Below are 13879 nucleotides of genomic sequence, written 5' to 3' on the forward strand. Positions count from 1 at the left end.
AAGAATGGTTCATTCTAAAGAGCTAACTGAATTAGTGTGAGACTGTAATAAGATGCCATTATTGTAGTGGAAGTATTTGAGAACAACAGAAACTCCATCACGAAATGGCAGACCACATAAAGGTACATAGTGGGTCACTAAGTAAAAAGTCACCATCACTCTGTTGACTCGGTGATTGCAGAGATCCGGACCTTCTCTGACATTAACATCAGCACAAACTCTGCAGCGAGAGCTTCATGGTGTGGGTTTCCATGGCTGGACAGCTCCTGTAGGTGAAATATGTAGGGAGCTGTCTTCCGGTTGTTATATGACATGTGTTGCATTTAGCACAATACATACCGGCTGAATTGGATTTGGCACATTGGAGTGCAGGTATCTGTTGACAAGGGAGATGCAAACCAGAGCTTTGGAAATCCACCAAAAATGTTTGAAACACTTGGGCTCTACATGCCTTGTACTTTGGGAAAACGTATTCTTCCCATCCCCACAATACATATTTGTGTATTTGGAACACAAATGAGTATTTTCACAGTATCGAAATATCGTGGCGTTATATCTTAGATGTAGATAACTATGCCCCATGTGTGTCATTATGAATTACTAATAACATAAAATGTTACCAGGTATGTGTCTTCACTAAGAAAGAAAAAGTTTCTCCTTTCTTTTTTTAGATAATTTTTGCACAGCACTTCTCCAAACACTGACGACATTCAGGCAGAGAGTGTGATTGAAGTTTTCTCATTTGGGATGTGGGAGGGTGCCAGATGTTAGGAACCAATGAAACCCAAGTGCTGCCAGAGAATGCTAGATGAGCAGACAGAACAGAATATAAACTACTTTAATCATTTTAGAGTCTAGGCAGACAGCATGTGGAGTACAAAACAAGAATCCGTCTGTGACATAACACGTGCGCGCACACACATATACATATAAATATATGAGATGTAATATAGATTTATTTATTTATTATTGGACTGAATTTCTGGCAAAGTGATTGTGGTGTTGGAAAAGAGGTCATGGGAGCCAGTGTATTCACAAAATGATGTAAGATTTGGCTTTCAGTTGACTGAATCAATATTTGCCCCTTTAGAGTTTTTTTGGTATGCTGTCTCTTACAGTTTATGCACTTCCACAGCCTGATTTCCCTCAAAGCTATTGTCAGAAGATTTGGTATAAATTAGTTATTCTGTTGAATTCAATTTTATTTATATATTGCCAAATCACAATAGCAATTAAGACACTTAAAATTGTATGGAAATGTTCCATACAATAATACAGAGAAACCCCAACATGCACACCGCCCCATATGAGCAAGCACTTTGGTGATAGTGGAGAGGAAAAACTCCCCTTTAACAGGAAGAATCCTTCAGCAGAACCAGACTCAGGGAGCCATCTGCCCCCACCAGATGGGGATGAGGGAGGGAGGCCAGACAAAAGACATGCTGTGGAAGACAGCCAGACATTAATAATAACTTATAATTAAATGCAAAGTTGTACATAAAGAGTGAGTGAGTGAAAAGGGGTGAGAGAAGGAGAAATGCTCGTTCTTTTTTTTTTTTTTTTTTTTTTGAGTGGTCCTGTAGCTCGTAACTGATTTCCAGAACAGAAAAGAAACACTTTCGCCAGTTAAAGTCAGAGATGGTGGAGTAACCACGAGATGCGAACCTGTATTGTTCCGTGAGCTACCTGCTGAATAATACTGAGGATGGCAACAATGGTAACTGACCCAGCAAGAGGAAATGTTAGGAAAGTCTGAACTTGTCCATGAGTAAACTTACAACAGATTGGGTCAGTCTCTGAAAAATAAAACAACAAAACTAGGGATGCAACGATACCAATTTTTTCAAACCGATACGATACCGATACTTGGATCTGAGTACTTGCCGATACAGAGTACAAAAAACGATACTTCTACCCCACACACACACACACACACACACACACACACACACACACACACACACACACACACACACACACACACACACACACACACACACACACACAAATACAATTAATTGGAAGACAGGTTTTATTATATTCCCTGTCGATAAAAAATAAAATCTTAATAAATAAACACTTCTGTTTGGAATAAAATAAATACAAATTAGGTTTGCGAATAAAATAAACTTTTAAATTATTGCAGAGTGTCCATATTGTAAACAAACAAACAAAATAATTATTATTAAATAAATAATAAATAAAATAATAATTGGCTCCCTAGTGGCCAATCTAAAAAACTACAACAGAAATGACAAGCCACCCTCTGATTAATGAAATAAGTTGGTATCGGTTCATGGTATCGGTTAACTTTTACGAGTATGAGTACACACATTTTACAGTATCGGCCCCGATACCCAATACCAGTATCGGTATCAGTGCATCCCCAAACAAAACCCAAAACACTGAGCGCCTGTTAACATGCCTTTAATGTGACTTTAAAGACTACGAGTTTTGATCTGTGAATGCATGATTTAACAGACATGTTTAATAAAAAATGCAGTCTGTCCAGCTTTATTTGCTGTATCCAAACTTTACCTGACCTTCAGTTAGGACACACAGTCATGCTTCTTACATAAACGTTTGCTTTGGCCCGATTGTTCTTGCTCTTAATAAGACTTCTTCAGGCGTTCTGGAAAGCTATTCCATTTTCTCTTTCAGAGATCTGCAGAATGTCTAAAAGCTAAAAACATCAAACGGCCTTTGAAAGCTGACTTACCACCAGTATCCATTTTTCACTTATGTCTCCACAAGTGTCTTTCATATTTGTTTCAGGAAAGCCTCACAGTGCAGGTATCCTGGTTTCCTCTGTAATTCCTGCTTGAGATCATCTGATTGTTCTTCTTTGCTCTCTGCCTGAACTGTTGATGATGAAAAACTTGCATACAGTTGCCACTGGGCTATGAATTTCAATAAAGCTCTTATCAAGACCTCTATAACCAAAATCCTACAGTACTGACTGGGTAGGGACCAGGAAGTCTTTTTTTTCCTCTCTGAAACTTGAGAGCATTTTTTTCTGATCTACCTTGGCAGCAGTCTTTTTTTTATTTTTATTTTATTTTTTTTATCTACATCTGTAAAGCCATCACTGTTTTTGTCAGCCTCTTTCCATCTAACCCTGACACGCTCTCATAGTAGTAAATGATGGTACAAGGCTATGTTTCAGTGCAGTCACTCTATATATAATACTGTATATACAAGTGGAAATGTATGCAGAAAATGTTTGTATATGGCATGAAGTTGGGAATTAAAAGCCCCTATTATTTTGTTTTTGTTTTTCTTTACCTTTTTTAAAACACTGCAGAAGTCATGCTGGGAATTAGACAGCTGGTCTCTCCCCCCCCCCCCCCCCCCCCCTTTCTTTCTCCTGTCAGGCTATTCTTTGTGATGTAGCCATAGTATTGTGCAAACAATTAGAAGAGGATTCTGCTTCTTTTGATGCATTTGTGCCTCCATATTTTGAGCAATTGTAAAAAAAACAAAAGAACAACAACACCCCAAAACCCCCCAAACAGATGGGCTTCCTGTTAATAGATTTAGCTAAGGTGTTTGTTATAAGCTCAGCTGTAATGTAGAAACTGGAATGGGGTTTACCTGTCATATTTTTGTGACAGGTGTAGATTACATTGAATAAATCAAAACAAACAAATGAAAAACAATAACTAATCTCCCATCTGTTTGAATTAACATTAAAATTGGTTATTTATTACAAAATGCCATTTATCAGTGTTCTTCAGAGACACAACAGTAGATGGGGGGAAAAATGTAATCATATACACAACCTGCTTCTTTTCAAGATAAAGCATTTAGATAACAGCTTCCCATTTTATCCTGCCACCTTGAGAATTTATGTACATATGATGCTGGAAGGCACAGAGTGCGGTGATTAGAGCAACAACTGTGAATGCTAATGTTCAGAGATGGAATTCAGGTTCAGACAAGAGGGAGGGGCAGTCTACAATTTAGCTCATGCCTCTGGTTCAGTGGTATTCATTCTGAGCTGGAGTACCTTGGTTTGCAAGTACTGGTAACCTGACTGTGGAGAAGGAGACTACAGAAAGTGTTTGGATCCGGGGAGACCAAAAGCCTGGGCCAGTGTTCAGCCTCTTTACAATTCTTCATCTTCTTTCAGCCGCACCCTTTAGGGGACTCAACGGCGGATTATCTGCCTTAATCTCACCCTCTCCTTAGCATCCTCCTCTGTCACACCAGTCCTCTGCATGTCCTCCTTAACTACATGCATGAAGCTTTTCTGTGGTCTTCATCTTTCATCCTGCCTGGCAGCTCCTCATTTAGCATCCTTTGTACAATCTATCCACTATCCCTACTTTGCACATGCCCAAACCAGCTCAGCCTTGCCTCTCTCATGTACTCATTTCCAATCATATCGATTCTGGTCACTGGTCAGCTCTGTCACCTCCACTTTGGCCTCCTCCCTTTTTGTTATGGCCACCGTTTCCAAGCCATACGTCATAGCAGGCCACTACCATCTTGTAAACCTTCCCTTTTACTCTCGCTGCCTTCCTTCTGTCACAAAGACAGCCCTGACTCTTCACTTCTCCTTTATCTCTTTGCTTTGGATGGTTGACCTCAGGTATTTAAACTCATCTACCTTCACTTCTTCACCTGCTGGTACCCCCAGTGTTACATCCGCCTCTCTCTCATGCTGTTTTCAGCCTGCCTCAAGTTCTCAGAATTATGATGCAGAGAGGGGCAGCAAAATATGAATCAAACTTAAATTGGTAGTTTTATTGGAAGAGTTTCAATTTTCTGGAACCTCAATATTATATTAAAACTATTGACCAGGTAAACACCACATTAAACAACATAATACTTCTTAATAACACTGTTCTGTCTTATTTATATGAAACAAAACTATTACTGATATTTGATTCCAAACAGCTCTGTTGTAGAATAAAGGTAGAATATGTTCATTCATGTGAATCTCTTTGTAGAGTCACTCTTCATCACACTTTTTTAAAGAATAGCTCCTTGAGTTCAGTGGTTGGAAAGAATTTGCCCTTTAGAGGGAAAATAGATCTATATTATACGTTGGTCCTGAGCTTTCAATATTACTCTGTAATCACAGGCAGCATTCTATTGGATCAAAGGTACGTTCTCCATAAGATGTGTCTAAAATCAGCTTTCACATAAAGAGCAGCAAGAAAATGTTTATTTTCTTGCTGCTTTACTTTACTCCGTGAAGTTTTCTTTGCATTAATTTGATAGTCGGCTAAATTGGAGAAAATAAATCCACTACGGGTGTGAAAGGAAGAAAGCGCTCAATATAGAACCTAAAATAATGAACAGTTTCTTCATTGTCTTTGCTAGTTTTACACAGTCACGTTCTTGTGTCATGTGCATTTGTGTTAGCAGTGTTACCATCTGCCTTTTGTCTTTATAGGGTCAGTTATGTTATACTCTTCTGCCACAGTCTACATAAGACCAAGGCATTTGGGTATTGCGCATTAATGAAATTGAATTAATTTAATGATTAACTGATTAGTATTTCCGGTGCAGACCAGATTTATTTAATTGCTAATCATATATGTGCCTAATAAAATACATGCATTCTTATACAGAAGGCTGACATGGAAATGAAGAAAAGTGGGGAAGGAGGCATGGAAAAAAGTTTCTCAGTAAAGTTTTCCTCCATCGGAGATGGTTAAGTCTGCTGTGGTATTGATTCTGAAAATCTGCTGAAGAGAGAGAAGAAGATTTTCTTCATTTGGTGTTTTTCTCATGATTGGAGAAAGCACTGTGTGACATGTCAGTCCTAAATCTCCTGTTTGGGTAGAAAACATTTTCACACATGAACGTTGGACAATGGTGGGACAATCAATCACACCGTCTGCTTTTACTCACTTCTAGCCGAATGTATGACAGTCACTGGATCCACTCTCTGTGGGTTTCAATGGGCCAGGCTTTCCCTTTATTTTGTGTTTAAAGCTTTTACTGTGTTAATGTATTTCAGACACAGCAGAGGATAACAGTGTATGCATGTGCAACCTTTTTATTTAAATATTTTTTACAGTATCTTGTTTACCTCTACTGCCTTTCTCTTCAACACAAAGTACTGAGTTCTGTTTTTCTGTCTGGTGGATGAGAATAAAATTGTTGTCAGTTGTCAGTCTGGGACTATTGTGATATCGATTTCATGTTTGTTATTTCAGCTGGGTGCAAAACTTTGGGCATGAAGGTCTTGGACTGCTGCTAGACATTTTGGAGAGGTTGCTATTCAAGAAACAGTAAGTTTATGCATTCATGTTCAAACTCTTTCCCGTCTCACTAATTATTTAATTCTTTTAAGTGTTTAATAGCAAACAATAACCTATTGCTCTCTTGTTTCAATAGCCAAGAGAAAATTGACAAAAAGAACCAACATAAAGTCATCCAGTGTCTCAAAGCCTTCATGAACAACAAGGTATTGACAATAACTTATTTTATTTCATTTTATTATTTCACTTATTTTGTTTGATTGATATTTGCTGGGTATAAAAAGTATGTTTTTGTATATCAGGTTTCTTTAAACTAATCTAATTCATATAATATGATTCTACACTGACACTATAGTTTTTGAAACATGGCCTTTTGAGCTGTAATGTTCATATCAGAAAAATAGTTTATATGGGAACTTAAAAATGCATAAAAATACAAAAGACTGACAGGGGTGTAAAATTGGAAGAGGTCATTGGCTGTCTGACTTTGCTACTTTTGGAGCTCTTTGCTCTGCACTCATGAGTCAGCCACACCCATCTTTACCTCAATTTTTACCTCAGTTCTACCCTCATAAAATTTGTAATCGTATCTTGCACAGGTGTGGCTCTGTAGCAAAATCGGCCCACAGACAGACATATAGACATGCCAGCATATTCTGAGCATCAACACAGCAATATAAAATGTCAGACAAAACTTAGGATTGAGGCATAATCGTTATGTGATTAAAAAGATCTCTTTTAAGATCAGTAGATCTATGTCCCAGGCCAAAACTATTTAAAATGTTTACTTCTCAAGTACTAATAATTCATAATGCTTCAGCTGTTTTTCTTAATAGTTTATCAGTAGCTGCAGAGAGGATAAGAACCCTCCCAGCAACTTTCCATGTAAAGCTAAAACCCTATGGAGAAAGATATCCAGTGTAAAATGTGCTGCAAGGTCTGATATAATCCTGCTTCTCAATAAGTGCCAGACGCCAGCAAAAACCCATAGGCCTCTGTGTTAGCCCAGACCTTTCTGCGGCTAAAGAGGTGTCTTGGGATGTGGGGTAACCACAATGCCAAGAAGACAGGTGTTCTCTGCCAGCTGTCGCTACAGCCTTTTCTTCTTCCGCCTTTGTCTGATTTTTCTGTCTTCTGTCACCAGTGGCATAATAATGTAATACTAAAAGTTACCACACTGTGAAATTGCCCTTTGACAAAATAAATATAATAAGAAAACCTTTCTCCCTGGTAAATTGTAGATTTATTGGAGAAATTGTGTTACAAAGTCACTTTAAGTTTATGTGTGTTTGTGGATGCAATTAGATATCAATTTTGACATGTAGGACATAGTTTTCTGTTTTTTTTTTTTTTTTTTTTTTTTTTATAAAGGGAAAAAAAAGGACACATTATTCTTATGACTTCAGTCAAATATTTGATCATTTAGGTACATTTGAAGTACACGAAAATATATGGTGAGCTTAACTTTGGTTTTGTTGTTTAATGTGGATTTGTATTTTTGTTGAAAAAATGGGGCAAATTGCAGCATGTCTGGGTAATAATGTTTTGATTCCATTACAGTATGGCTTGGATCGAATTCTGGGGGAGGAGAAAAGTCTTGCTTTACTGGCAAGAGCCATTGATCCCAACCAGTCTGCAATGATGACTGATGTGGTAAAGCTGTTGTCAGCCATCTGCATTGTAGGAGAAGAGAACATGTATGTCATTGATTCTCTCAACATTTCTATCTGACTGACTTTTTCTAATGTTAAAGCACAATGTTTTTCCATTAGATTAGGCTGTACTTAAATAGTAAAGTGGATAACTATCATGTCTTTATTATCAGTTTAAATCATACTGGCACACAGTAATAAATGGTGCTAAAATGTCATAAAACAGCCGAAACTTAACAGAGCAGTAAGAGAAAGACTGCACTGTAATTTACCTTATAATTCAGTCACTCGCACACTCCAAGGAACCTTGGATACAATATAGGAAAGAGCATATGGTTAAATCCCTAAAAATGAATGCATTGCTTCATTTTTTCTCTCTCAAACTGTTCAGTCATGCATTTTATGTTCTCATTTAGTTTGGAGAAGGTCCTTGAAGCCATCACCACAGCGGGGGAATGGCGAGGCATTGAGAGATTCAGTCCCATTGTGCAAGGACTACGCGATCGCTCAGTTCAATTACAAGTAAGTGCAAAATACTTTTCCACCATCTGACACCTTGTTTTCCAAAGATTTTACTGATATTACATACAGAATAACTGTGAAAACGTGTCCATGTCAACAGATCACAGTCAGTCAAAGGTCCCTCAGTTACTTAAACATTCACTGTGAGGTTTGATAAAATTCCTGTTTTGTTGTTTTGTCATATTTTTTATTTGCACCTCATTTTCAGTCAAGCAATTGCAAATCACAGATCCAGTCACAGTGACACCTAAAAAGGCAGCTAGACATTTCTCACCTTTTAGTATATGCAAAATGCTTGTATTTTAATGTTATTTAGAATTGATTAATTGTTATGGGGAAAATATGGCTGCTATATTCATGTGGGTGAAATGTCTCAAGTGGCATACTCCAATTAAAGGCAGTGTCATTGTTCATTTGCATTAACAATGAGTTTGTTGTTGTAATTTGGTGCTCTATAGATGAAGATGAATTGAATTAAATTCTTGGTGAATCAGTTACAGTAAATAAACACCAATGCTACATAAAGCCCTCTCAGAATTTTTTGAAGGTTCTGTTTTTTCAGCATGAAAGAAGTGAGCAACTTTGTTTATTTTCAATTTTGATGTGAACATCATCGTTAAAAAAAACATCTCATGCTATATAATTAGTTTTTCGAGGCAAATAGACCTACATGTTGAGCAGCAGTAATACAGAAAACACCACTTGCAAGCGCAACATCATGAGAATTAAAAAAAAAAAAGTCTGTTCATTCAGTTTCTCATGAACTCGTCAGTGCCAGATGCTTCAGTTAAGTACAGATGTCACTTTTTAATGATCGCTTTCAGACCAGCCATGTCAGAAATTAAAATTCAACCCACTAATTCATCTGCACCATTTGTTTTGAATAAACATCAGCTTAAAATCTACAGACAGCTGGGCAGATTAAGTGAGGAACAGTCCCTATACCAGTTAACAAGTTAACGAGAAACATAAAAGCAAGCAGTAGAAGAACATGCTCATTTAATCAATATACAAGTCCCTTTTCATGTTCTGCCTTAAACAAAAAGACAAACATAAAAACGGGCCATTTTATTATTGTGTGTATTCCCTCTACACATTCTCCATTTAGATAAAATTGTTTGTATCTTTACTCTCCAAGCTGTTATACACACTTAAAACATTGCATATATACTGTTTCAAACAGCGCAGGTTTGCATGTTAAAATGTAATCATTTAAATTATGAAAACTTCTTGTCCCTTTAAAACATTTATATAGTGTGACTGTTAAACAGAGCTCCCCATAACATGAGCAATAATTGAGGCACACATAATGAAGCTTAAATCATCTTTTTCATATTATTGGAATAAGAATTTGGTTTTTGTTTGTAGTACCTTGTGATAGGTACCAAATAGCATTCGCATTCAGTTTACTGTATAATTACCTTTGACCAGTTCTCACCAAAAGAAAAAAAAAAGAAGAAGTAAGGAATCAATAGTTGGTGAGGGACGGGGAGACACTGGAATTTAAAATGAGGTATTTATAGAAAGGAAGTGGGAAAAATAACAAGCAGGATTTTTTTTCCAGTGCACTAGAAGGTAGAATTTACTTTACACAAGGATATTAAATACACAGGACTCATCTGTGGCCAAACAAACATTGCCCTTTGTACTTTGTTGTGTTTTATTGATGCTTTGTTATTACCTCGACTGTCTAATAGACAGCACAAATCCCCTTTAACCCCATGCATTATTAAAGCATAGACACTTTTATCCTAAGCATTGAAATGTGTGGCTACAGGCTTTCGGTTCTATTTCGGTACTTTTATTCAAAGTGTCAGCCTAGGGAACGTTTTTTAAACCATAAATACTAAAATTGAGGATACCAGTATTGTCTCTTAATACTCCTATCTCAATATCTTCATATTTGTCTTATTTGTTATCTCAAATATAAAGCTGAAGTAATGTACGAGGTGTGATAAGAGTTCCATGACTTCCCATTTAAAGTAAAAACATGATTTAATTTTAACCACTAGGCCCTTCATCGCTTTGTGCAGTGATACACTTTTCCCGGAGCTCCTGCTGTATTTGTTATGCTCCTTGGAAATAGCATTCTGTAAGTACCATATGCAGCTTGTGCTATGTCAAAAGATGACCCTTCAGCTTGAACTTTACTAAAATCCACAAAGCCAAATCTGGCACTCAGTGTGGGTGGGGACCTGTGATTGTGTTGGTGACTTATTGGCAGGCAATACAAAGGTGCTGTGATACTTTGTAACATCAGTAGCGTTACAATATTAAAGAGGCTCTTTGGTGACAGGTATTAGTAAACTGGAGTACCAAAGATGAGAGTGTGCCATCAAATTAAACATCACCTGAATATCTAGCATTGCCATATTGTCTTTTCACACATGAATGGATTGCCATACTGGTCAATAATTGATTTTCCTGTTTATCTTTGCCCGGGTAGTTGAAGAGTCACACAATGCAGCTGTCCCTGCGTAATAAACCAAACTCAGAAGGGAGTGAAAAACTGCTTTCAAAACAGCAAGTTTGCCCTTAAATTGACAGTTGGTTAGTTGTGTGTGTATGTGTGTATATGGGGCTGCAGTTGTTACATTAATATTAAAATTAGCCCCCACCCCCCAGTTGGTGACTGGAGAAAATAGACATGCATTAGTTATGGTCCTTTGCTTCCAAGGGACATGGCTCATTTAGAATGCATGCCAGCATGCTTTTCATCATCTTCTGGAAAAAAGTCCATCTCTTTCTTTGGTTCTTTCTCTCACTCTGCTCTCTTCCCTTCTCTCACACTCTCTTTGTTCTGTGTACCCCATGTTGCAGGTGGCATGCATGCAGCTCATCAATGCACTAGTAACATCCCCTGATGAGCTGGACTTCAGGCTGCACATTAGAAATGAATTTATGCGCTGTGGCCTGAAAGAGATATTGCCGGTAAGCAAAACATAACCACCACACACACACACACAGACGAACACAATATAAACTCAGACTCACCTTGCATTAATATTAAAATGAGTTGTCCACTTCAGTGAAATATCGTCGTTTTACTCCAGCAAATAATTCATGAAACACAGAGGAGAGTTTGCACGTCCTCTGTCTGTGCGACAGCCAGAAACCAATAAAGTTTCTAGTGTCTCGGCTAATAATCTTCCCTCTGGCTTTTATACCATCTAGCTAACATGTTTAACTTTTGTAAGCAGTGTTGTTGTTGCCAGCAAAATGAGAAAATAATAAATGAAAGTAAAACGCTGGTGCCCACACCTGTAAATAATCAAAGTTAGGATGAGCTCCTTGTCTTTACTTGAGTTTAGTAAAGGATCTTGAGCTTTCCTCACTAATTAATTTTGCATAATTCTTTATGCACCTTCTTTTTGCACCTTGATCCTTATGTAGCAACTGCTAGTCATCAGGAATGAGGCCCTTGACATTCAGCTCAAGGTATTTGAGGAGCACAAAGAAGAGGACATGATGGAGTTCTCTCACAGACTGGAAGACATTAAGAGTGAGCTTGAATATCCTTGTCTTTATTATAAAAGGGTACATGCAATTTGGATTTATGATTCAGTGTTTGTGTCTTGTAATTGTGCCTAATTTTCTTATGAGACATTCATGGGATCCAGTTAAGGTAAATTATTTCTGATATTATGCAAACAAAAGTGTAAATTAGGGTCAAAACACATATTTCTTACATTTACTTTTTTTTCATTACATTCTTTTTTACGTGAAATTGCACTGTTGACATTGAAGTACAAATCCTTGACTCGCTGCACTGATGCAGGTGATATATTCAGTATTGTGCAGAGCATGGTAAAGGACAGCAGTGCAGAGCCATATTTCCTCTCTATACTGCAGCACCTCGTCCTTATACGAAATGACTACTTGATCAGGTAAAAATCAACACAAACACATGCACACACACACAGTTTAATGAATCGAGTAATGCTCTACTTCTCAGTTAAATGAATCAACTAAATATGTTTCCTTATTTAGACTACATGTTTACTTGTATACTTATAATTGTCCTTAGTAGTTTTTATTTATATGTATTTGTTCACTAATCAGGTTTATTTGTTTGCCCTATTAGTTTTCTTAAAAAAAAAAGCAGAGTATAGTAATGTAATTTACAGTCTCTAGACTGTATTCTGACTGCATTTTCATGTCACATATTACCTAAATGCACACACATCTCAGGGTCTAAGCAGTTTTGAACATTGTTAATGATGTACACTGTTGAAGAGCTTATGCTTTCTGGAGGTCTAGCTCTTGCCGCCTTAAACCCTCTCAATGACATTGGTTAACAAAGAGAATGCTTTCTCTTTCATCTCTAAGCCATCTACAGAAGCCATTGCTACAGAGCATTTCTCATCTCCTATTAATGGTGCTTTTCAAAGGCTTATTTTATGTTGGTTCTCTTGCTGTTGGGTGTGACTTGGCTTGATCAAAAGATGGAGCTTTAGTCTGAAGAATACAAAATGCATCACCTGCCAAAAAACAACACCTTTTTGGTGCTCTTCTCTAGCTCTGTCTGATTATTATTATTTTTAATATATACATTTTTTTTTAAATTTAAGCACTGGTGCTTCTGTGACTGCCATCACTTTGCTAAACATCATTAACCATACACAAATATTTCATACATTAAAAACATACACTGTTGCTCCCTGTTGCAGGGATGTAACTGTCTAGAGTACACAATTTTTGAAGCCATCTTAAAAAAATGGTAAGAAGAGAGGAGAAAACCTAAAATCAATGATTTGTAAATCACTATATATAAAATTTAGAGTTCTACATAGACAGTGCATCATGAACTGAAACTGAGAGAATGAGGCCCCCAATGTCTTTCAATTGTTAGTTTGAGAAGTACTGTTCTGTTGTTTAACTAGCTGCCTACACAGTCTTTCACTGAGTGTTGAACCCTTGCCCATCCCTGCTTTTGAAAAGCTGCGTTTCTGTAGGATGTTTTTATCCCCACTGAATCTAATGAGCTGTGAAATGTTTAGCCAGGTATGTTAGCATGGGTTTTTAAACTAGGCAACTTTCCCAGGCCCAACTTTTTTGTGTTGTTGTTTTTTTTAAAGGATTTTTTCAGACAAATAATAATAATATGGGACATACTGTATTTGCATTATAAAAACAAACAAACAAAAAAAAACAAACCTATGAGATTTAGATGATTTGAAAATGCTAGCTCTGTGATTTCTTATTTTGTTTTTATTTGTTTTTGAAGGGGTTAAACTCTAAATTAAACTAAAATTAAACTCTAAACTGTTCAGCCATGATACATCCAGGAGAGGCTCTGTTTACTTTAATTTTCAGTGATTACAATAAGAAAAGATATCCAATTGATGTAAGCTATCCCATGAGATCAGCTATCTTATCAAACTGTGGTATGCGTACCACTGGTGGTGCGTGGGTTCCCTCTAGCGGTATGCGGGAAGTCTCCCAAAAGATTAAATAATATACCATGTTCTGATTGAGAGATTTCTG

At 37.1% G+C, this 13879-nt stretch overlaps 1 protein-coding gene across 5 annotated transcripts in view; it reads left to right on the forward strand.

Moving 5' to 3' along the window:
- Nucleotides 1-13879, forward strand: part of LOC146525489 (protein diaphanous homolog 3-like) — a 174694-nt gene that overhangs the window by 13755 nt on the left and 147060 nt on the right. For all 5 annotated transcript variants that reach the window (XM_085176358.1, XM_085176439.1, XM_085176521.1 and 2 more), the window contains 7 exons: nt 6174-6248; nt 6355-6424; nt 7779-7915; nt 8287-8392; nt 11213-11323; nt 11786-11912; nt 12171-12279. In XM_085176358.1, the coding sequence (XP_085032484.1) occupies nt 6174-6248; nt 6355-6424; nt 7779-7915; nt 8287-8392; nt 11213-11323; nt 11786-11912; nt 12171-12279 (735 nt within the window). The remainder of the gene's footprint in view (nt 1-6173; nt 6249-6354; nt 6425-7778; nt 7916-8286; nt 8393-11212; nt 11324-11785; nt 11913-12170; nt 12280-13879) is intronic.

The sequence above is a fragment of the Neolamprologus multifasciatus genome, chromosome 1 (genome assembly GCF_963576455.1).
Source record: "Neolamprologus multifasciatus chromosome 1, fNeoMul1.2, whole genome shotgun sequence".
NCBI lineage: Eukaryota > Metazoa > Chordata > Actinopteri > Cichliformes > Cichlidae > Neolamprologus > Neolamprologus multifasciatus.